Consider the following 22,300-nt stretch of genomic DNA (forward strand, 5'->3'; position numbering starts at 1 on the left):
CATCGCCGCCGGCATGGGGGGCTTCCTAGCAGCCCCCCAAACCCGGGTTGGGGGTCCGGGGGGTGCTGGCAAGCCCCCCATGCCGGCGGCGACGTTTTAAAACAGCCGCGCCGCCCCCAATCTTTGGCTCCTCGCTAGCGGGCTTTCGAGATGAGTCCTGAAGCGAATTCGCTTCAGGACTCAGCTCGAAAGCGGCGAGAGCTAGCGCCCAGCCCCGTGACATTCGCTTTCCTGCCGCCCGCAGCCGAGTGATCCTGGGCTCCTTCGCAACCTCGGAGAGCTTCCTGGGCATGAAAGCTCACGAAAACCAGGAAGCTCTCTGAGGTTGCGAAGGAGCCCACGATCACTCGGCTGCAGGCGGGAGGAAGGCGAATGCCACGGGGCTGGGCTCGGTTATCCCCTCGGCTCCCCTCCTACCAGCCCCGCCACGGAAGGCTCCATTCTGTTCCCTGAATCACTTTGAATCCAGCAGCTTCTGCTGGATACGGGCGGTGGGTGGGACGAGCGGTGAGGAAGCCAGGGGCTGTGGCAGCTCGCCCCCCCATCGCCCGTATCCAACAGAAGCGGCGGGATTCAAAGTGCTGGGGTGGGGGGGGTGTCCCGACAGCCCCCCACCCCAGCACTTTGAATCCAGCAGCTTCTGCTGGATACGGGCGGTGGGTGGGACGAGCGGTGCGGAAGCCAGGGGTGTGGCAGCTCGCCCCCCCATCGCCCGTATCCAGCAGAAGCGGCGGGATTCAAAGGGATTCAAGGCTAACTTCTGCGCTTGGCTTGAGGACTCAGCTGGGAAGCGGCATGGGTGTTTTAAAAGGTCTCCGCCGGCATGGGGGGCTTCCTACCCCCCCCGAACCCCCAACCCGGGTTTGGGGGGGTGCTAAGAAGCCCCCCATGCCGGCGGAGACCTTTTAAAACACCCGTGCCGCTTCCCAACTGAGTCCCGAAGCCAAACGAACCCGGGTGGCCGGGCGAGCAGCGAGCAAATGGCGGGTGGCCGGGCGAAGGGCGGGCGAACGGAGGGCGAGCGGGTGCTGGGGGGGTGCTTCTCGCCCTCCCGCCAGCAAGAGGGGAAAGACCCAGGGAAGCCGCCCAGCAGCTGATCTGCCCGGCGGGGAACACCATCTACGTATGTGTGGCCATAGGAAAAAAGGGCGCACATGCGCAGATGGTGTTTTTACTTCCGGGTTGAAAAATCGCGATGTAGCCCATTCGCAATGGTCGGGGACGCAATAACCGGGGGATCACTGTATAGGTAATTGTCAGATGTCAAGACTCCCACCCACTAATGGGCTGCTGCCCCCACGGGAGTGTGGGGGTGGGATGCAGTAGGGGCAATGGGTTTATGGACTATTTATTGAATACTTAATAGTTTTTTTATTGTCCTTCCTTCTCTAGTATCTTAGTATGATCCTTAATTATGTTTAAAATAGGAAATAATTAAATACTATGTTTTTACCCATAAATGCTTTCATCATTTTAATCATTATCTAGAACTGAACCTTTATAGCAATTAAAGAAAATTGGACTACTTGCCTAATTTGTTATCATACTGAACCTTATGGGTTCAGTGCAAAACCTTAAAATGTTACTGTGCTCCTCAGCTAATAATGCAGTCTATCATTTGTCCTTTTTGTGGTTGTGACTTCAGCAACTGAAAAAGAGTCCAAGCACCTATTTGAAAAATTATCTTGGTCGGCAAGCCACTCCTACCTGGCCACATGACCACCAAGCCGCACCCACAGAATAAGCCACGCCCACGAGTGGCAGAGTAAAATTTATGGCAGCCCATCACTGTTCCCACCTTTAAAAAAGTTATATCAAGCCCTGAATTAAAATGCTTTTCCCAGTGACTTTGTTGAATATGTTTGAATAACAAGGTCCATAGCCATAACCATGGTCTTTCCCTCTTGTCTAGGATGTGGAGCCAGCTTCTCCGGCAGCCTTAGCTGGTCTGAAGCCCCATTCTGACTATGTCATTGGATCGGATCAGATACTCCACGAGGTAAAGATTCAGAAGAGTTATAGCTGACTCCAAAGTGAAGTCTGCAGAGATTGGTCTTTGGTGTTGATGGCTGTGAATGTTTCTTAGGCTTCTGCAGTGTCCTGTACTTGCTTCCTTTCACCTTCTCTTGTGCTTGACTTCTTATGGTGGAAAGCATGTCTGTGCATAAAACTCTCCTTCGGTTTCAGGGCCCATCCCTTTGCTGCCAAGAGCTTAAGACAGTTTCATGCAAAAAGCAAAATTAAACGAAACCCAGTGGGGAAGAGAGGGCATTGCACGGGGGCTGCATTTTGATTATAAATTAATTGCCCACCCCTTCCTTCCTTGTCCCTCCATTTCTCCTTCCTTGTTCCCTCCATTTCTCCTTCCTTCTCTCCTTTTTTCCTTCCTTCTCCAGATGGAGAGAAGCTTCTGCCTCTCTGATTTTCTCTGCCTTATATTTCTGCTTTTGGGCAGTTCTTTACTTCTCTTTCAAAATATTCCTTTCAGCTGCCTCTCTCCAACTGACCTACATTGTCAGTTGCGAAAACATAGTGGAGGCTTTGCCTGAATGTAGCTTTGGATTCCTCTTCTTCCTCCTCCTCCTCCTCCCTTTTTTCCCCTTGAGAGGTGGGGTGGGGGGGTTTGCTTTAAATTTCTTGGAAAGGCCATTGAAACCAATGAACAATTAAAAAAAATAGCATTTATTGGACTTTTGCAAAAGGACATGGAAAGAGAATTTCTCCTTCCTTCCTTCCTTCCTTCCTTCCTTCCTTCCTTCCTTCCTTCCTTCCTTCCTCCCTCCCTCCCTCCCTCCCTCCCTCCCTCCCTCCCTCCCTCCCTCCCTCCCTCCCTCCCTTTTTCCTTCCTCCCTCCCTCCAGTTCTCCTTCCTTCCTCCCTCCCTCCCTCCCTCCCTCCATTTCTTCTTCCTTCAAACCTCTGCGAGCCAGTCATAGAAAGCGGGCGGCCCGCATTCAGCCCCCGGGCCGCCCTTTGCCCAGGTCTGCGGTAAATTCTTTCCCCTAATAGTTTCTTTCAGGAATTGAATGTTTGGTAGTGGTGTAAAGGGGAAGGGGGGCCTATTGCTGCAGACTCTGAATGATGGATCTCTCTTTTGTCCAGTCTGAGGATTTCTTCTCCTTGATCGATTCCCATGAGGGGAAGCCTCTGAAGCTAGTGGTCTATAATACAGAAACGGATTCCTGCCGAGAGGTTTTTGTAACCCCCAACGGAGCCTGGGGTGGAGAAGGAAGGTATGGCTTTAGAAACCGGGTGAGTTATGCGATGTGGGCAAGATCAGGCAGAGGCTTCTGGTGCAGGGATCTCCAACTTTGGCAACCTTAAGCCTGGGGGACTTCAACTCCCAGAATTCCTCAGCCAGCAGAGCCAAGTTAAGCAAAGCTGGCTGAGGAATTCTGGGAGTTAAAGTCGGCCAGGCCAATGTTGGGGACCCCTGGTCTAGTGCATCCTTGCTTTTTATCCTTAAAGTATCCTGGGTCCAATGGTAGTCCTTGACGTGCAGCGGCAATTGAGCCCAAATTTCTGTTGCTAGGCCAGGCAGTTGTTAAGAGAGTTGTGTTGTGCTTTACTACCTTTCTTGCTGCAATTCTCTTTAATTGAATGACTGCAATTGTTAAGTTAGTAACAGGGCTGTTAAATGAATCAGGCTTCCCCAACTGGATTTGCTTGTCAGAAGGTTGCAAAAGGTAGAACAACACAACCAGAGGTGGGCTCTTGCCCATACCGGGGGGGGGGGGGGGAACGCAGTGGGGTAGTAAAAATAGAGCTCCACCCCAGAGGACCCAGTTTGCACTGAAAGATGTTGAAAGAAAATACAGGGCGACCTGCATAAGCCACGCCCACAGTGTGATAGTAAAAAATTGGGTAGCCCTTCACTGACCGCAACCATCCTAATAACAATGGGTCAGTTGTCAAGGGTCTGGATTTTGATGATCATGGGACACTGGAAGGTTGTAATACATTTTGGGAATAATGTGTGATGTTTTCTTTCGCCCACGTTTCTTCAACACTCTGTGGCCTGCATTGGCTGCCGATCAGTTTCCGGTCACAATTCAAAGTGTTGGTCATGACCTTTAAAGCCCTACATGGCATTGGACCAGATTACCTCCGAAACCGCCTGCTACCGCATGAATCCCAGCGACCGATAAGGTCCCACAGAGTTGGCCTTCTCCGGGTCCCGTCGACTAAACAATGTCGTTTGGCGGGCCCCAGGGGAAGAGCCTTCTCTGTGGCGGCCCCGGTCCTCTGGAACCAACTCCCCCCAGAGATTAGAACTGCCCCCACCCTCCCTGTCTTTCGTAAACTACTCAAGACTCATTTATACCGCCAGGCATGGGGGAGTTGAGATAGCCCTTCCCTCTAGGCCATTACAAGTTATGCCTGGTATGTTTGTGTGTATGTTTGGTTTTATAATAGGGGTTTTAGTTGTTTTTTATTATTGGATTGTACATGTTGTTTTTATTATTGTTGTTAGCCGCCACGAGTCTACGGAGAGGGGCGGCATACAAATCCAATAAATTATTATTATTAATTATTATTCTTTAGTTGGGAAGTTGAATTGGGATTTTCCCCTTACAGCCTGCAATAGAAAAGCCGCCATGACTCCCTTCTATTTCTGTTTTTCTTTCTGTCCTGATGAACTGGTTGGGAAGGCAGCACTTCTTCAGTCCTCCCTCCTTTTTTTCCTGCAAGGGTTTAGGCAGAGGCTTTACTTTTTTCCTTTTGGTCTGTAGAGTCTGTGGGGCGAAGACTTCTGGTCGCACTTTGCAATCTCTCAAAAGTTGAGTTTCCCTATATGCTATTTCACGCGGTGGTGGTGGTGGGGAGTAGAGATGGTTAAAACTGATTGTTTTATTCAAAGGAAAAACATACCTTATTTTGTTTTTCATTTAGAATTTCAATTCAATTCAATTCAATTTATTGGATTTATATGCCGCCCCTCTCCGAAAACTCGGGGCGGCGAACAACAGTCATAAACAATATACATGAACAATATACAGTAAAAAATCCAATACTAAAAACTAACTTAAAACCCCTAAATGTATAAAACCAACATACGTACAAATATACCGTACATACAGTTGTATCAGCCTAGGGGGGGGGGGGAGAGAAGTCTTAATTCCCCCATGCCTGGCGGCAGAGGTGGGTTTTGAGTAGCTTACGAAAGGCAAGGAGGGTAGGGGCAGTTCTAATCTCTGGGGGGAGTTGGTTCCAGAGGGCTGGGGCCGCCACAGAGAAGGCTCTTCTCCTGGGCCCCGCCAAGTGGCATTGTTTCGTTGACGGGACCCGGAGAAGACCCACTCTGTGGGACCTAACTGGCCGCTGGGATTCGTGCGGCAGAAGGCGGTCCCGGAGAAACTGCTTCAGGATTTTGTTCTAGTGATTGCAAAAAAAGAAAAGTGAAACCTTGATTTTGGTTTTGCTGATTAGATGAATTTGTTGTTGTTATTGTTGTAGAAGCGGCTAGTACAGGTCGTCCTTGGCCTACGACCAGACCTCAGCCCCACATTTCTGTTGCAGAATGAAACATTTGTTAAGTGAGCTTGCCCCATTTTATGACCTTTCTTGCCATAGTTATTAAATGAATCCCTGCAGGTGTTAAGTTAGTAGCCCGAAGTGGAAGTAAAGCTGGCTTCCAAATTTTGCTTGTCGGAAAGCCACAAAAGGGGATCACACAACCCCAGGACACTTGCAACCGTCGTAAATATGAACCAGTTGCCAGACCTCTGAATTTTGATCCTTGGGGATGCTGCAGCGGTCATTAAGTATGAAAAACAGTCATAAGTAATTTTTTTTCAGTGCCATTGTAGCTCTGAATGATCACTAAAAAACCTGTTGTATGTCGAGGACTACCCGCACGTATTATTGTGTAAAAGCAAAAAGTTGAGGCTGTAGTATTATTTTCCATTGTGCAAAAAGCCTTTCCCTCCCCCCTTTTCTCTTCCATCCCACACTTTTCCTCCCCCTTGTTTCCCATTACAGTAGTACCTCTAGATACGAGCTGCTCCACATGCGAGTATTTCAAGATACAAGCCACGAGGGGAGAGAAATTTCTGTTCCAGACCCGAGCTCAAATTCGGGATACGAGCCGAGCGTCCACTAGGTGGCGCAAGAATCCTTGCTTCTGGTTATCTCGGAGGGGAAAAACAAAGTCTAAAGCCATTTGTTCCAGATACGAGTTGCTCGACATACGAGCTCCCTTCTGGAACGAATTATACTCGTATCTAGGGGTACTACTGTATTTTCATTTTCCTTTGTATTTTATAGTGGAATAAACTAATAAGGATTTGAAGACACAGAAAGTAGAATTCCCCTTAATTGTGGGGTTTCTGTTTGCAGCTCTCCCCCACCCCCATTATGTTTTACACACCAGAGTGTGCACCCTATTTCTGACAACACTGGCTTTCTTGTGCAGCTTAGGATGTGGCATTGGATACGGCTACCTGCATCGAATACCCACACAGGCTGCTACCCCAAAGAGAACAGCAGAGACCTCTTCGTCCTCACCCTCTGGAGACACCCCCCCGGAATCCCCAGCTAATGGCTACATGGAGGTAAGGAGGTTTCCTTCTGGACATGGCTTAATTAACTCCTGTACACCTTGTGAGCAAATGTATGAATTTATTATTTATTTTGTAATTTAGTTTATGTGCCACCCAACACCCTAAGGACTCGGGGGGTGGGGGGGTGAGCTTGCAACAAAAAGAATATAATTTATAGCTGGAGAGGGTATCACAACCCCCCCCCCCTCCAGTTTCTTAAGCCCTCCAGTTTCTTTGTGAAGTGTGGAGGTTGGTGGCCAAAGAACTCTGGTAAAATAGGGATGAGTTAAATTTCTGATAGCTTATTTTGTTTACCACCTTCCCTGCTTTGCCTGAGTAATTTTTAAGAGGTCTAAATATTCTGGTGAATGTTTGTTTGTTTATTAGATTTCTATGCTGCCTTTTTCCTCACATTCAGGGTGGCTTACAACAAAATGAATACAAAAACATGTAGAAATCTAAAGTTACCCCAGTTACTTACAACCAATCATACACATTCATTCTGTCATACATGTAAATTCATTCATTGGCCAGGGCTAGATGTTAAACTTCCTGCCCCCAAGCCTGCTGGCAAATATGAGTTTTTAAGGCCTTGTGGAAACCGGGGAGGGTGAGGGCAGTATGAATCTCTGGAGGGAATTGATTCCAAAGGGCCGGGGCCGCCACAGAGAAGGCTCATCCCATAGGTCCCCACCAGATGGCATTGTGTGGCTGACAGGACCTGGAGAAGGCCAACTCTGTGGGACCTGACCAGCTGCTGGGATTCATGAGGCAGAAGATGGTCCTGTAAGTTTATGCTGTACAAAAGAAGATACTAAGACTTGGACGCATGCAGGAAAGAGCTAAATAGATTAGGGGTCTGGAAGCTAACTCATACGATGGACGGTTGCAGGAACCGGGCCTATTTAATGAAAAGAAGGACGAAGGGAGACATGATAGCAGTGTTCCAGTATCTCAGGGGTTGCCACAAAGAAGAAGGAGTCAACCTATTCTCCAAAGCACCTGAGAGTAGAACAGGAAGCAATGGGTGGAAACTAAATAAGGAGAGAAGCAACTTAGAACTAAGGAGGAATTTCCTGACAGCTTCTGAAAGAGAAGAGAGTTAATGCAACTCCATCTCTTTTTCTTTTTTGGCAAATAATACCTTCCACCCTGCCACAGAACAAGTGGTCTTCACTTAATAAGTAGAGAAGATTTGCATCTTAGGACCTCCTAATTGGGAATTCCCTGTCCCAATTACAAATAGTCTCCAACTTACAGCAGTTCATTTAGTGAACGTTTGAGGGTACAGCAGCATTGGAAAAAAGTTACGGGCATCTTTTATACTTTCATATTGTTGTAGCATCTCCATGGTGACGTGATCAAAATTTGGATGCTTTGTAACCGGCTCCTATTTGTGACTATTGCTGTGTCCCAAGGCCACGTGATCCCCTTTTGCGACCTTCTGGGGAAGCCAGATTCACTTAACAACGTGTTACTAACTTGACAACTGCAGGGATTTCCCTTGACAACTCTTCCAGGAAAGGTCGTAAAATGGGGCCAAGCTCATTTAACAAATGTCCCACAGCAACAGAAATTTTGACAGGGCTCAGTTGTGGTCATAAATAGAGAACTAACTGTATTGTCCTTTCAAGACAGTAATTTCTTAAATATAAGTTACTCCAGTATTTATTTATTTATTCATTTGATTTTTATCCCACCTCGGAAGGATGGAAGGCTGAAGTATGAGGGTTAAGATGCTTGGAGACTTACATTCAGTTCTCCAGACAACAGTGAAATTCCCTGAGAACTCTGGACCAGTTGCTCTCTTGTTCAGCCCAGTCACAGGGTTGTTGTGGAGGAAAAAACAGGAGTGCTCCATCCAACATCGTGAGGCGCTCCTGTGGGAAAGGCAGGGTGTAAAATCTAATCAGCGGTGCATTTTGATTGGCCAAACTTAACCTGAAGAAGCCACGTTATAGTTTAGAGCAGGGGTCTTCAAACTTAGCAACTTTAAGACTTGTGGACTTCAACTCCATGACCTTTAAAGCCCTTCATGGCATCGGATCAGAATATCTCCGAGACCGCCTTCTGCCGCACGAATCCCAGCGACCGATTAGGTCCCACAGAGTTGGCCTTCTCCGGGTCCCGTCAACTAAACAATGTCGGTTGGCGGGCCCCAGGGGAAGAGCCTTCTCTGTGGCGGCCCCGGCCCTCTGGAACCAACTCCCCCCGGAGATTAGAACTGCCCCTACTCTCCCTGCCTTCTGTAAAGCTCTCAAAACTCACCTTTGTCGTCAGGCATGGGGGAACTGAAACACCTCCCCCGGCCACGTACAATTTATGTATGGTATGTTTGTGTATGTGCTTGTTAATATAGTAGGGTTCTTTTTAAAACTATTTTAAATACTTAAATTTATTGAATTTATTTGGATTTGTACGATTGTTTATATTTTTTGTTGTGAGCCGCCCTGAGTTCGCGGAGAGGGGCGGCATACAAATCTAAATAATAAATAATAAATAAATAAACCCCCAGAATTCTCCAGCCAGCTGTGCTGGCTGGAGAATTCTGGGAGTTGAAGTCCACAAGTCTTAAAGTTGCTAAGTTTGAAGGCCTCTGGTTTAGAGCAATCTGTGGGCTCACCCATCCACCAGTGTTGCTCTGCAGAAAAAGCTTCTTCCTGGGGGGCATCCAGCTGTCAGTGAGGCAAGGTCAGGGGCAGTCAAAACGGATTCTTTTATTCTAGGCTTCCTTGATGGCACCTTCCCCCAAAACCGAAGAAACCGAGAGTTTGGGTTACATCTCCAGCCAAAGTGTAACTGCCTATTCATTAGAAAATTCCCTGCCACTTCCTGCTCCTCCTCCTCCTCCTCCTGTCCAGAGAGTCATGGATCCAGGTAATTCAGTACCTCTCCCCCTTTTTTAATTTTCCTATTTGTACTGACATTTATGGGAGTTGTAGCCCAGCACCCCGAAGGAGTATCTGGGCAAAGCATTTGGGAAGATGCTTCACATCAGGACAGGATCTGCAGATATTATTATTATTATTATTATTATTATTATTATTATTATTATTGCTATTATTATTTTTATTGTTGTTGTTGTTATTAGAAACATAGAAGACTGACGGCAGAAAAAGACCTCATGGTCCATCTAGTCTGCCCTTATACTATTTGCTGTATTTTATCTTAGGATGGATCTATGTTTATCCCAGGCATGTTTAAATTCAGTTCCTGTGGATTTACCAACCACATCTGCTGGAAGTTTGTTCCAAGGATCTACTACTCTTTCAGTGAAATAATATTTCCTCACATTGCTTTTGATCTTTCCCCCAACTAACTTTAGATTGTGTCCCCTTGTTCTTGTGTCCACTTTCCTATTAAAAACACTTCCCTCCTGGACCTTATTTAACCCTTTAACATATTTAAATGTTTCGATCATGTCCCCCCTTTTCCTTCTGTCCTCCAGACTATACAGATTGAGTTAATTAAGTCTTTCCTGATACGTTTTATGCTTAAGACCTTCCACCATTCCTGTAGCCCGTCTTTGGACCCGTTCTATTACTATTATTATTACTACTATTACTACTACTATTATTATTATTATTATTATTATTATTATTATTATTATTATTATTATTATTATTTGGATTTCTATGCCACCCCTCTCTGAGGACTCGGGGTGGCTCACAATATATAAAATATATAGTACACAACATTTTAAATCCAATTAGCTAATTAAAAAAACTAACCCCCCCCCAACCCCCCCAAACCCATAAAAAACAATCATTCCATTCACTCCACATTCTCTCAACACATTCATTGGTCTGGGGGCAAGATCTAAACACCCCAGGCCTTGCGGCATAAGTGAGTCTTCAGGCTCTTACTAGTTGGATTTGCTAGCCTCTGACTAGATCATGTGTGTTACACTCAAGGCCCATGGGCCAGATCCGGCCCACGGAGTGCTTAAATCCAGCCTGCAGGGCCAGCCTGAAAACATCAAAGGACCGGCCCACGGTGCCTCTTTTGGCTAAAACAGGCCTTCATCCCCTCGTTTTTGCCCTTCAGGGATTCCCATCTTCCAATCAGGGCTGAGATGTGTGAAATAAGCCCTCCTCACTCTTTATTTTGGTTCAGCAAGGATTGCATGGTTCCCAAAGACTCTTTAAATCAGGGGTCTTCAGCCTTGTCAATTTTAAGATTTGTGGACTTCAACTCCCAGAGTTCCTCAGCAAGCTCTGCTGGCTGAGGAACTCTGGGAGTTGAAGTTCACAAATCTCATAAGTTGCCAAGGCTGGAGACCCCTGCTTTAAGTCACTGATACTTACACACTTACTGAGTATGGCAAACCAGGATGGCCCACACTCATTTGTACAAGCAGCGTATCTCCCTGGTATTATCAGTGCAGTTGTATCAAAGAGGAAGTCGGAATGTTGTCTGTGCTGTTAAAATGGTTTTTTGTTTCTGTTTAACTTATCTGATAGTTTTGTCAGGTGTATTCTTTTCTTTCCTCCTTTTGTTATTTTCTTCTCCCTGCAGATTTTATAGATATGTCTGGAGCTTCTTTTCCTGAATTGATTGATTTAGTAAAAACAGCCCATGTGCCTTCCTCTCCTCCTTTCACCTTATCAGATGTTCTGGAAGCTTCTGCAAGCTTATCCACATATAGTGAAGCTCCTTCACATTTTGGTAAGCAGAGTTGGAAGCCGTTTGGCTTGAAAAGATAAAAAGAACGATGGCACACGTGAGCATTCCTCATGTTGTGAAAATTATGTGGGAGTTGTATGATTAGAGTGGTATAAAAACAAAATAACGACCACTCACCAAGAAATAATCACATATAGGTAGTTCTCGTAAGAATTTCTATTGTTTTTAAGGAAAGCAGTTGTTAAATGAGTTGCCTCCAATTTTTTACACTACAGTTATTATTATTATTATTATTATTATTATTATTATTATTATTATTAATTAGATTTGTATGCCGCCCCTCTCCAAAGACTCGGGGCGGCTCACAACAATAAAAACAATATTATAACAAAACAAATCTAATATTAAAAGAAGCATATAAAACCCTATCATATATTTAAAAACCAAACAGCACATTTATACCAAACGTGAAACAAAATATAAAGAAGCCTGGGGGGAAAGGTGTCTCAACTCCCCCATGCCTGGCGGTATAAGTGAGTCTTGAGTAATTTACGAAAGACAAGGAGGGTGGGGGCAGTTCTAATCTCCGGGGGAAGTTGATTCCAGAGGGCCGGGGCCGCCACAGAGAAGGCTCTTCCCGTGGGGCCTGCCAAACGACATTGTTTAGTTGACGGGACCCGGAGAAGGCCAACTCTGGGACCTTATCGGCTGCTGGTATTCGTGCGGTAGTAGGCGGTTCCGGAGATACAGCTGTTTATTATTTATTTATTTTATTTATTTATTAGATTTGCTGCCCCTGTCCGAGGACCTGGAGCGGTTAAGTGAATCACATGATTGTTAAGGGAATCTAGATTCCATACTGACTTTGCTTGTTGAAAGCCGGCTGGGAAAGTCACACATGGTGACCCCAGGACGCTGGGATGCTGCAGCCACCATAATTCCATGCTGGTTGCCAAGTGTCCAAATGTTAACCCCAGCCACGGTTGAGGGTACCAGGTTGTAAATAATTTTTTTCAGTTCAATTGTCACTTTGAACAGTCGCTAAACAGGTGATTGTAAGAGTTGACTATCTAAAGAGCTGAGGTGGCGCAGCAGGTAGAATGCGGTACTGCAGGGCCACTGAAGCTGACTGTAGATCTGCAGGTCAGCAGTTCAGATCTCACCAGCGGCTCAAGGTTGACTCAGCAGCCTCCCATCCTTCTGAGGTGGGTAAAATGAGGACCCAGATTGTAAGGGCAATTTGCTGGCTCTGTTAAAAAAGTGCTATTGCTAACATGTTGTAAGCAGCCCTGAGTCTAAGGAGAAGGGCGGCATAAAAATTGAGCGAACGAGTGAATGAATCAATGAATGAATGATAAAATAAATAAATAATAAAATAACATAATCGCCCCTATCTCCTTCAAGCTCAACTCTTAGGACTCTGACGGCGAACCCAGGCCATGTGGGCCAGAGGTGGCATGCACAGACCTCTCTGTGGGTGCTTTTGCCAGCTATTCTTCTGGTATTTGGCACGCTGGCCAGCTGGTCTTCAGGTTTCTGGCCCTCCAGCGCGGGCAAAGATAACTGGCCGGTGCACATGTGTGAGCCAGAGAGCCGAAGAGCAGCTGGTCAGTGTGCGTTTGGTTTCCAACACTCCAGTGCGTGCATGCACGCATACAAACACATCTGTTCCAGTTTGGGCACTCAGTGCCAAAAAGCTTCGCCATCACTGTCCTAGGATGTTTATGCATTTCTTAGCAATATGGAAGTGTTTCTCCATTACTTTTTCTTAGTATTTTCTTTCAAATCCCCTGTCTACCTTACCTTACTACTCTAGGATTTATTGGTGCTCTCCTATCTAAACAGTAACTATGCAAGTCACTGCTAGTTTTTTTTAAACCAGCCAAAGTCCTCTGCTATCCCTGCCAAAGTCTGTAATTCTAATATTTCAAGTTAATTTAAATAAAATGCTTCTTTTTGTAGCATCTTAAAAGACTTGAATTCTTTCCACCATAATGAACAAAAGGCAATATCGGATAGTTTTTAACTTAGTTTGCTTGTTTCCCCACTTGTAGAGCAGACATTATCTAAACAAGCACTCTGTATGAATGTGTCTGAACAGCTTTATAAAGTTTATTATGGTGGCTAAACTTCAATGGCCACTCATAAGTGTCTCTATCCAGGGGTGAGATGAGTTCTCAGTCAACATACATGTAGTTCTCAAATTAGAAACACTTTGTTTAATTGTTCAAAGTTAAATGACTTATGACTATTATTCATAATTATGACCGTTGCAGCATCTCAATATTTGAAGATGCTTGGTAATTGACTCATATTTATGATGATTGTAGTGTCCCACGGCCATGTGAAAGCTTTTGCAACCTTCTGACAAGCAAAGTCCACAAGGAAGCCAGTTTCACTTAACAATCTTATCACTAATAACTGCAGTGACTCACTTTACAACTGTGGCAGGAATGGTCATAAAATGGGACAAAATTCAGTGACCAAATATCTTACTTAGCAACAGACATTCTGGGCTGAGCTGTAGTGAAAAGGAAGGGACCAACACTTCCTAACCTTGGGCATTTTAAAATGTGTGGATTTCGGCTCCCAGAATACCTCAATCTGTATTGGGGAATTCTGGAAGTTGAAATATATATTTATAAACAGCTAAGGTTCGGAAACACTAATAAATTATCTGCATATTGGAGAGACTGGCCGGGCTAAGGGAGGAGTCAAATGGGGAATTAGTCTGGAATCCCTATGTGCACATAGAAAGAGAAAGTGAGAACTCTATTGAAAGTGTTATGTCAGAGTGGAAAATTATTTGGGATACCCTTGCTAACCAGGAGCAGTATTCAATCTAAGATCCTTTTTGTTTCAGGAAAATTCATGCCACATTTTTACCCCAAAATATTAGCAGTCATTACCTTGGGATCCATGCCCACTGCCCCTCATAAATACAGTTAGTCCTTGACGTACAATTGAGTCTGTTCTGTCGGGCTCTCTGGTAGACTCCTCCCAAAAATTCACAGGTACAAATTTCAGACACACACACGTTTGAAAATTCAAAACAATGTTCTTTATAATGAAAATTCACATAAACCAAGCCCTCTTTTGGTATAGCAAAGAGCACTCGTCTCCAAACAAACTGGTAATTTGTACAAGTCCCTTATCAGTTCTGTGATACTTAGCTTGCAGCTGTGAGGTAATTCACAGTCCTTCTTTCACAAAGTGACACACTTTGCCCTGGTTTAGTTTCAAAGCGGGGAAAATCAGCACACAAAAGGTCAAAGTCAGTAAAGCAGTCACGAAACACAACAAACAGATAATCCTCCACAATGGCCAAACCCACAGGCTGCTATGTATAGCAGCCTCACTGATTACCACAGCCCCACCCAACCACAGGTGGCCTCATTTTCTTTGATAATAATCTCTCAGTTGTTGTTGCCTTTGCATCGCTCTCCGCATGCGTGGCTGTATCATTAACTCTTGTTCCGAATCCAAGGAGGAGCTAGATAATTGATCTCCTTCTGAGCTGCCTGCCACACTCTCCTCCTCCCTGTCACTCATGTCTTCTTGGTCAGAGGAGCCTTCATCAGCAGATTCCACTGGGGGCAAAACAGGCCTGCAGCATGTGGATGTCTCCCCCACATCCACAGTCCTTGGGGCAGGAGCTGGGCTACCACAACAGAGTCCAACATTTATGTGGCTGGGAGACAATTATTAACTGATTTTTGCCCTATTTCATACCACCATTGCTAAGTGAATCACTGCAGTTCCCAAGGAATAACACAGTTGCTAAGTAAATCTGGCTTCCCCATTGAAAAGCAAAGCAAAGATGATCACAGGACTCCAGGGAAACTGTAACCGTCATAAATGTGGGTCAGTTGCCAAACGTCTGAATTTCGATCACCTGACTATGGGGATGCTAAAACAATTGTGATTCTGTGAAAAAAAAAAGTCGTAACTCTTGTTTTTTCAGTACCATTGTACTGAATGGTCACTAAGTGAATTGCCTGTTGTACGTTGAGGACTACCTGTACTACAAACATTTGTTTGTGTGTGTGTGTGTGTGTGTTTTAGACCAGGCCTCTCATCCGTTCTCAGAAGACTCGGTATATCTTCAAGCAGACGAGAGCTGCCATCCCGAAACCCTCGAGGAAAAGTCTTCCGTGTCTCCTTCACCAGCCCTCCCTATGGACGTGACTCCAGATGCCTCATCTGGACAGGATGCTGAGGCTCAGGAAACTGCCCGACCCCTAAGTGGGGTTGAGACCCCCACACCACCCAAAACAGACAGTGGTGACAAAAGTGCCCAGGAATTGATGGATGAAACCAAAGAGGCCTAGGTTTGGAAAGGACCTATTTTTTCACCTTTGGGGTTTGAAGCTACTGGCGCCGGAAAGTCCTAGGGTTTGTTTTTTTTTTAAATGTTCTACGGGAACATTTGATTGCTTTCTGAATCGCTATAGACTTCAGCTTCCTTCAATCATACTATCGAATCTGGGGCCTGTGTACCTGTTAGTTCTGCTTAGTGGTAACACTAATCATTGGAGTTCAGAGGCAGAATAATTCTTTAAAAAAACGAAACAGGAGAGCTTCTTGTCTCATGCATTTAGCTGCTCATACATTTTTAAAAAAGGAAGGGCTCTGTGAGCAATATCATAGAATTACTAGAGGGGGCAGGTAGGAATCTATGGAGGCTGTTTTTTGAGTTTTTAAACCTTAAAAGAGGTGCCTTAAGCCTCTCTGTACCCGTTTTGCTCTATATTTGCTTCCCAAATTCCCCCCACCCTCAAGGAAAAAGTGTATACTTCAACTCCAAGAATTCCTGGGCCAGCTGGCTCATCAATTTTGGGAGCTTGAAGTCCATATGTTGCAAAGTTGCCATAGTTGCCCACTCCTGCCTTACAGTAGGGCTTTTAGCCAACTGCAGCTGATAAGAAATGCGGGAAAACTCCTTTGTAGTAGGTGTGGACTTTAACTCCCAGAATTCCTGATTCAGCTGGATCAGGAATTCTGGGAGTTGCACAGGTTTTATGATTGCCATAGCTGCTCACCCCTGCCTTAAGGTAAGGCTTTTAAGCTTGGGGGAGGGGGAGGTTTACAATTTTAATTGTTTCTGTTACCTCTGTGTCCTATCCCATTGACTTGAGATTATTTTATCTGGAAAGTTTTAACTTAGAATTTTAATAGGAAGAATACTCTAATACTCTTTTACTCTGAAAATCCCACCTCACCCACCACAAAATCCAACCTGTTTAATCTTCTTTGATCCATTTGAGCACCCAAGGCTTCTTGAAATGTATGAGCAGAATTAAGACCCCAATGCAAGTATGGTTCTTTCTCTGACCCCAGCAGATTCCATGAATGGGGTGGTTTGGGTTTCAGTAGGAGGTGCCCATGTCTAAAAGAATGCAATCTCATTATGTGGGTACATTGGACTGGGAATTTCCCCTAAGCTCTATTTTGCAGTTCACCCCAGAGAGCTGTACTCCTTATTCGCTGCTGGAGAAAGTCCGTATGCAATCCCACAAAAATTCTCTTGGAATAGTAGTAGCTGAAGAATCAAAGGACACTAGCAGTGTAGCAGGTTTTAAATTTGTTTTAAATTAGGGGTTGTTGCTTCATGCTGTGCCAGAGGCCTGGTTGATTACGGTCAAGCTATGTCTGGTAAGAGGCGTTAGTACAATGGCACTAAATAATATTTGAGGTGCATGCTAACAAGCTATCTTGTAAGGCAGTGGTACCTCTTAAAGTGGAGACATTATTTTCTGCTAATGAGAAAAATGAGCAAGATTGCTTCTAATATGAATAATGGATCAATCAAGTGTTTCTCAACCTCAGCCACTTTAAGAAGTATGTACTTAAAATTCCTAGAATTCCCTAGAAGCCAACATAGACCGGCTGGAGAATTCTGGGAGTTGAAGTCCCTGCATCTTTTTTTTCTCATTGTGTTTAACGTCAAAGTACATTCACAAAACTACCCATAAATTGGAACAATTACCTCTGACAGCATACAGTACAGTGTTCCCTTGATTTTCGCGGGGGATGCGTTCCGAGACAGCCCGCGAAAGTCGAATTTCCGCGAAGTAGAGATGAGGAGATAAATACACCATTTTTGGCTATGGACCGTATCACAAGCCATCCCTTAACACTTTAAACCCCTAAATTATCATTTCCCAATCCCTTAACAACCATTTACTCACCATTATTACTGGTACTCACCATTGAATAAGACATTTAGTGATCCTGATATTTATAAACATAATTATTTATTAACAATTATTATTATTTTTGTTATTTATTTGCAAAAATTAGTTTGGCGATGACGTATGACATCATCGGGTGGGGAAAATTGTGGTATAGGGAAAAACAGTGAAATTTTTTTTAATTAATATTTTTTGGAAAACCGTGGGATAGGCTATTCGCAAAGGTCGAACCTGCGAAAATCAAGGGAACACTGTATATTTAATTCAGTGTTCATTTAGAACATATTCTCCACTGCACTGGAAGGAGAGTCCAACATGGGTAGTTCTTTAGTCTTCTTGGTAGGGGCTGAGTTTAAATTAGCATATTAATGTGGTACCGCCCCCTAGCTGCCCCAGGAGCTTAGTTTTAAAAAACTCAGTGGGCTAGACCAAGGTTAATTGTAACTGGGAGAAATAACATTTTGATTCAGGAGAGAGAAAACAATGCTCTGTAAGCCAGTTTAAAACAGTTGTTATTTTTTTTAAAAAAAATATTTTTATTATTTTCAAGGTAATAAGACACAACAAGACAGACCGACATAAAATAGACAAAACATAACACATAACATGAAAAGGAGCTACAATTGCTCCGCTCAGTAATACAGAAAAGTTTATTATTATTTAGATCAAATCAGAAAAGTAAACATCTCTATAATATTTCTTTATATAATCTATTCTATATCTAATGCATTTAACTATTAAACTCTGGAATCTTCTTAATTTCTTGTGTTATTTCTCTTAAACATTTTTCCACCTTGTTCCAATAAATCTTTGCTTTCGGACACGTTCACCATAAATGAAGGTATGTACCAATTTCTTTTTTACATTTCCAACAATTAGGGGATGTATTTGGAAACATTTTTGAGATTCTATTTGGTGGCAAATGCCATCTATAGAACATCTTTATTTGATTTTCTTTAAAAGAAACTGATTTAGTTATCTTCCAGTTATATGTCCAGACCTTTTCCCATGTCTATTTCTTTTCCTATATTTTTACACCAACTTATCATATTATCTTTTAAAATTAAACTATCATCCTATAGTTAATCAAGTATTTATATACCTTCCCAATTAATTTTCCTTGATTTTTGGTTAATATTTTCCCTAGTATATTATTGTCTTTCTGAAATATGTATGTTCTTACATCTTTTTGGAATCTTGATTTAATCTGCATACTGCCACCAGTTGGTTACTATCCCTGCCTGTTGTAGCTCTTGTCTCAGTTTTAGTTTCGGTTACATCATTTAGTTTCGGTTACATCATTTAGTTTTGGTTACATCATTTAGTTACATCCCTATACTTCCAAATTTTACCTTCTTGTAGTAAATTTGGGGGGCATGTAGCTTCTATTGGAGAAATCCATTCTGGCATTACTAAGAAATGATTTTTCCTTATTGTATTCCATTCATTTAATAAAGCCTTTCTTATTGTATGTCTTTTAAAGTAAGAATGTTGTTTATACTTATCATACCAAAATAAAAGTGTGCCATCCTAACATTAAATCGTGTCCTTCAAGGTTTAATAGTCTTCTATTTTCCAAAGTTAACCATTCTTTTATCCAAGATAAAGCTGCTGCTTGGTAATACAACTTCCAGTTTGGAAGGGCGAGTCTGCCCCTCATCTTCGAATCTTCTAGGGCACTTTGTTTTATTCTTGGTTTTTTCCCTTGCCATATAAATTTTTTTGTGATCTTAGTCAATTATTTGAAAAAATTTTCTTCCGGATTAATTGGAACTACCTGAAATAGAAACAGTATTTTGGGAAGAATATTCATTTTTATTGTAGAAATTCTTCCAAGTAGTGTTAATTGTAAATTATTCCACATTTCTAGATCTTTTTAAATTTGACCTAAGAGTTTCTCATGGTTATCATTCTTTAATGATATAGCTTTGGCTGTAATCCTAATACCTAAATATTTTACTTTCTTTATTATTTTCATGCTTGTCAACTTTTCTAATTGATTTTTCTGTGAATCTGTCATATTTTTAATTAGTAATTGCATTTTTTCCTTATTAATTTTCAGACCCACTTTTCCATAATCTATTAATTTTAATATTGATGTCAAAGGGTCTTCTATTATGAAAACTACATCATCAGAGAATGCCTGAGCTTTATAAGATTCTTTTTTAATCTCTAGTCCTTTAATATCTCTGTTGGCTCTTATTAACAATGTTTCTAATGTTAAAATAAATAACAATGGTGAGATAGGGCAACCCTATCTAACTCCTCTAAATAATTCTAACCTTTCTGTTTGTTCATTATTTAAAATAATTTTGGCCGATTGATTTGAGTATATAGCATCAATGATATTAAAAAAAATTGTACCAACATTCATCTTATTTAATTGCATTTTCATAAAAGTCCAGTTAACGTTGTCAAATGCTCTTTTAGCATCTAAAAATACTAACGCCATTTGTTTTTCAGGGTGTTGTTCATAATATTCCAATGTATTTATAATTGTCCTTAAATTATTTTTTATTTGTCTACCTGGAAAGAATCCATTGTTAAACAGTTGTTAAACAGATTCCAGGAACAAAAGCAATTATATCCATACAGGCCGAATGTAACATTTATTTCTACTGCACAGTGTACGTGCTAAAATTCAGATCAGTGAAATGGACCGTTGTACTCACCTGAACGGTCTTCTCGATGTACTGCGAGGAGAATCCAACATGGGGATGATACTTCAGCCTGATTGGTTAGGGACTGAGTTAGATTAGAATAATAATTACCTCCGTCCCCTAGCTATACCCCCAATAGCTCAGTCAATAAAAACGAAGCAGTAGTGCAACAAACACAACTTTATTAATTCAACAGTAAAATAATTGAGCCCCTGGGCCAAATGGCCGGGTCAGGTTTGGACTTTCCTCGCAGTGCATCTAGAAGACCGTTCAGGTGAGTACCCAAGCTTATGATGACAGGGCGGGAGAAGGCTGGACCAGGGGCCTATGTGTTTCACACATACGCTGCAGCACTCTTCGGCCAAAGGCCGCCTTCGCAGACCCAAATGAGTCCAGTCTATAGTGCTTGATAAAGGTATTTGGAGTGGTCCAAGTGGCCGCTTGACAAATGTCCTCTAAGGGAGCTTGAGCATTCCACGCCGTCGATGTTGCAGCACTCCTTATAGAGTGGGTGGTAATATTCTCAGGAATCGGCAGTGCCCGTGATTCGTAAACCGTCACAATACAGGACCTTACCCAACAGCTAATTGTTGTCGGGAACACCTTGGCCCCAAAGGAAGAAGATGTAAATGATACAAACAGGCCTCTGTTGTACGGTGCGGAGCCGTTCGTCGAATGTAAATCTTTAAGGCACGACGCACATCTAGTTTGTGCCAGCGCAGTTCTAATGGGTGTACACCATGAGAGCAAAAATCTGGTAGGATGAGCTCGTTAGTCTTATGGAAAAGTGTGTTTACCTTTGGCAAAAATGTCGGGTCCAGACGTAACACTACCCTATTCAGGTGGAATACTCATAGATCAGGTCTGACAGAGAGAGCTGCAAGTTCCGATACCCTCCTTGCGATGTGATGGCCACCAAGAAGGCCGTCTTAAATGACAGGAGTCGCAAAGAGATTTGGCGTAGAGGTTCAAATGGTGGTGTACACAACGCTTCTAAGACAGCCGGAAGATCCCACATGTGCACTACCTGTGCACTACCGGTGGGCTCAAATTGGCAGCGCATCTCAGGAAATCCTTGACCCAAGGGTGATGAGTCATACACCTCCAATTATCCAGCTTCATAATAGTGGAGATGGCGGCGACTTGTCTCCGCAGCGTATTGGGTGCCAATCCTTTGTTGAGTCCAGATTGTAAAAAGGCTAGCAAAGTGTTCACAGAAGAGAACTGAGGTTCTACTTGTATTTCCGCACAGAATTGAGCAAAGGCCGCCCAAGTGGCCTGATATATTCTGGTAGTCGAAGGTCTTCGAGCCACTTGTATAGTGGAGATGACTCTTTCCGGTAAGGATGCCTGTCTCATTCGGTTCCCCTCAAGTGCCACACAGCAAGTTGCCACCATTGGGGGTCTGGATGGAGCACAGAACCCTGGCTGAGGGAGACTCGATGAGTTGGAAGGCGGCATGGTGGAGAGATTGTTAGCTCCATGAGGTCCGCAAACCATGGACGGCGAGGCCAATACGGTGCAACGAAGATGACCTCGGCTTGTTCTTGGATCATTTTGGCAATTGCCCTGGGAATAAGGCACACTGGTTGAAAGGCATAGAGAAGCCCTGGTGGCCACGGGGCTCTCAGGGCGTTGACTCCCTCTGCTCCCGGTGCCGGGAAGCGAGAGAAAAAGCGAGACAGCTGTATATTTTCCGGTGTGGCGAACAAATCTACAAGTGGCCTCCCGTATCTGGTGGTGATGTCCTGAAACAAGTTTGTGCCAAGGCGCCACTCCGTCGGATGAAGGGTAGACCTGCTTAGCCAGTCTGCTTGCACATTGTCCACCCCTGAAATGTGTTCGGCTCGAATAGAGAGCAAATTTCTCTCTGCCCAAGACGTCAGGAGTCTGGCTTCTTCCATCAGCCTTCCCGACCTCGTCCCACCCTGATGATATATGTGGGACTGAGTGGCCACATTGTCCGTTAGTATTAATACACAATTGCCTTGGCATTGTATTTGGAAGGCTTGGAAGGCCAAAAATACTGCCTTCAATTCTAGGAAATTGATGTTTATTTCTGTCAAATCCTCTTGTGTCCATAATCCCTGGGCTACCTGCGAGCCTCTTTGACTTGGGGGAACTGTCTCTATGGCTCCGATGTCGAGTAGATGATTCACCTCCTGAATTAGGATGGCTCTCTTTTGAGGACAATGGGTCCATGGGCATGGTAAGAATCGTTGAGGAGGGCTTGAAAGGAAGTTGATCCGCAGACCCTGGGATATCGTGGAAAGAGCCCA

General features: G+C 43.8%; 1 protein-coding gene across 1 annotated transcript in view; it reads left to right on the plus strand.

Annotated features, from left to right (window-relative positions):
• Window positions 1–18,919, plus strand: part of GORASP1 (golgi reassembly stacking protein 1) — a 32,570-nt gene extending 13,651 nt beyond the window's left edge. Inside the window, exons 4-10 of the mRNA XM_070729930.1 lie at window positions 1,913–1,999; window positions 3,102–3,232; window positions 6,415–6,553; window positions 9,268–9,418; window positions 11,060–11,209; window positions 15,233–18,647; window positions 18,687–18,919. Coding sequence (XP_070586031.1) covers window positions 1,913–1,999; window positions 3,102–3,232; window positions 6,415–6,553; window positions 9,268–9,418; window positions 11,060–11,209; window positions 15,233–15,498 — 924 coding nt within the window. The 3' untranslated portion in view covers window positions 15,499–18,647; window positions 18,687–18,919. The remainder of the gene's footprint in view (window positions 1–1,912; window positions 2,000–3,101; window positions 3,233–6,414; window positions 6,554–9,267; window positions 9,419–11,059; window positions 11,210–15,232; window positions 18,648–18,686) is intronic.
• The last annotated feature ends 3,381 nt before the right edge of the window (window positions 18,920–22,300 follow it).

Source organism: Erythrolamprus reginae, chromosome Z (assembly GCF_031021105.1).
Source record: "Erythrolamprus reginae isolate rEryReg1 chromosome Z, rEryReg1.hap1, whole genome shotgun sequence".
NCBI lineage: Eukaryota > Metazoa > Chordata > Lepidosauria > Squamata > Dipsadidae > Erythrolamprus > Erythrolamprus reginae.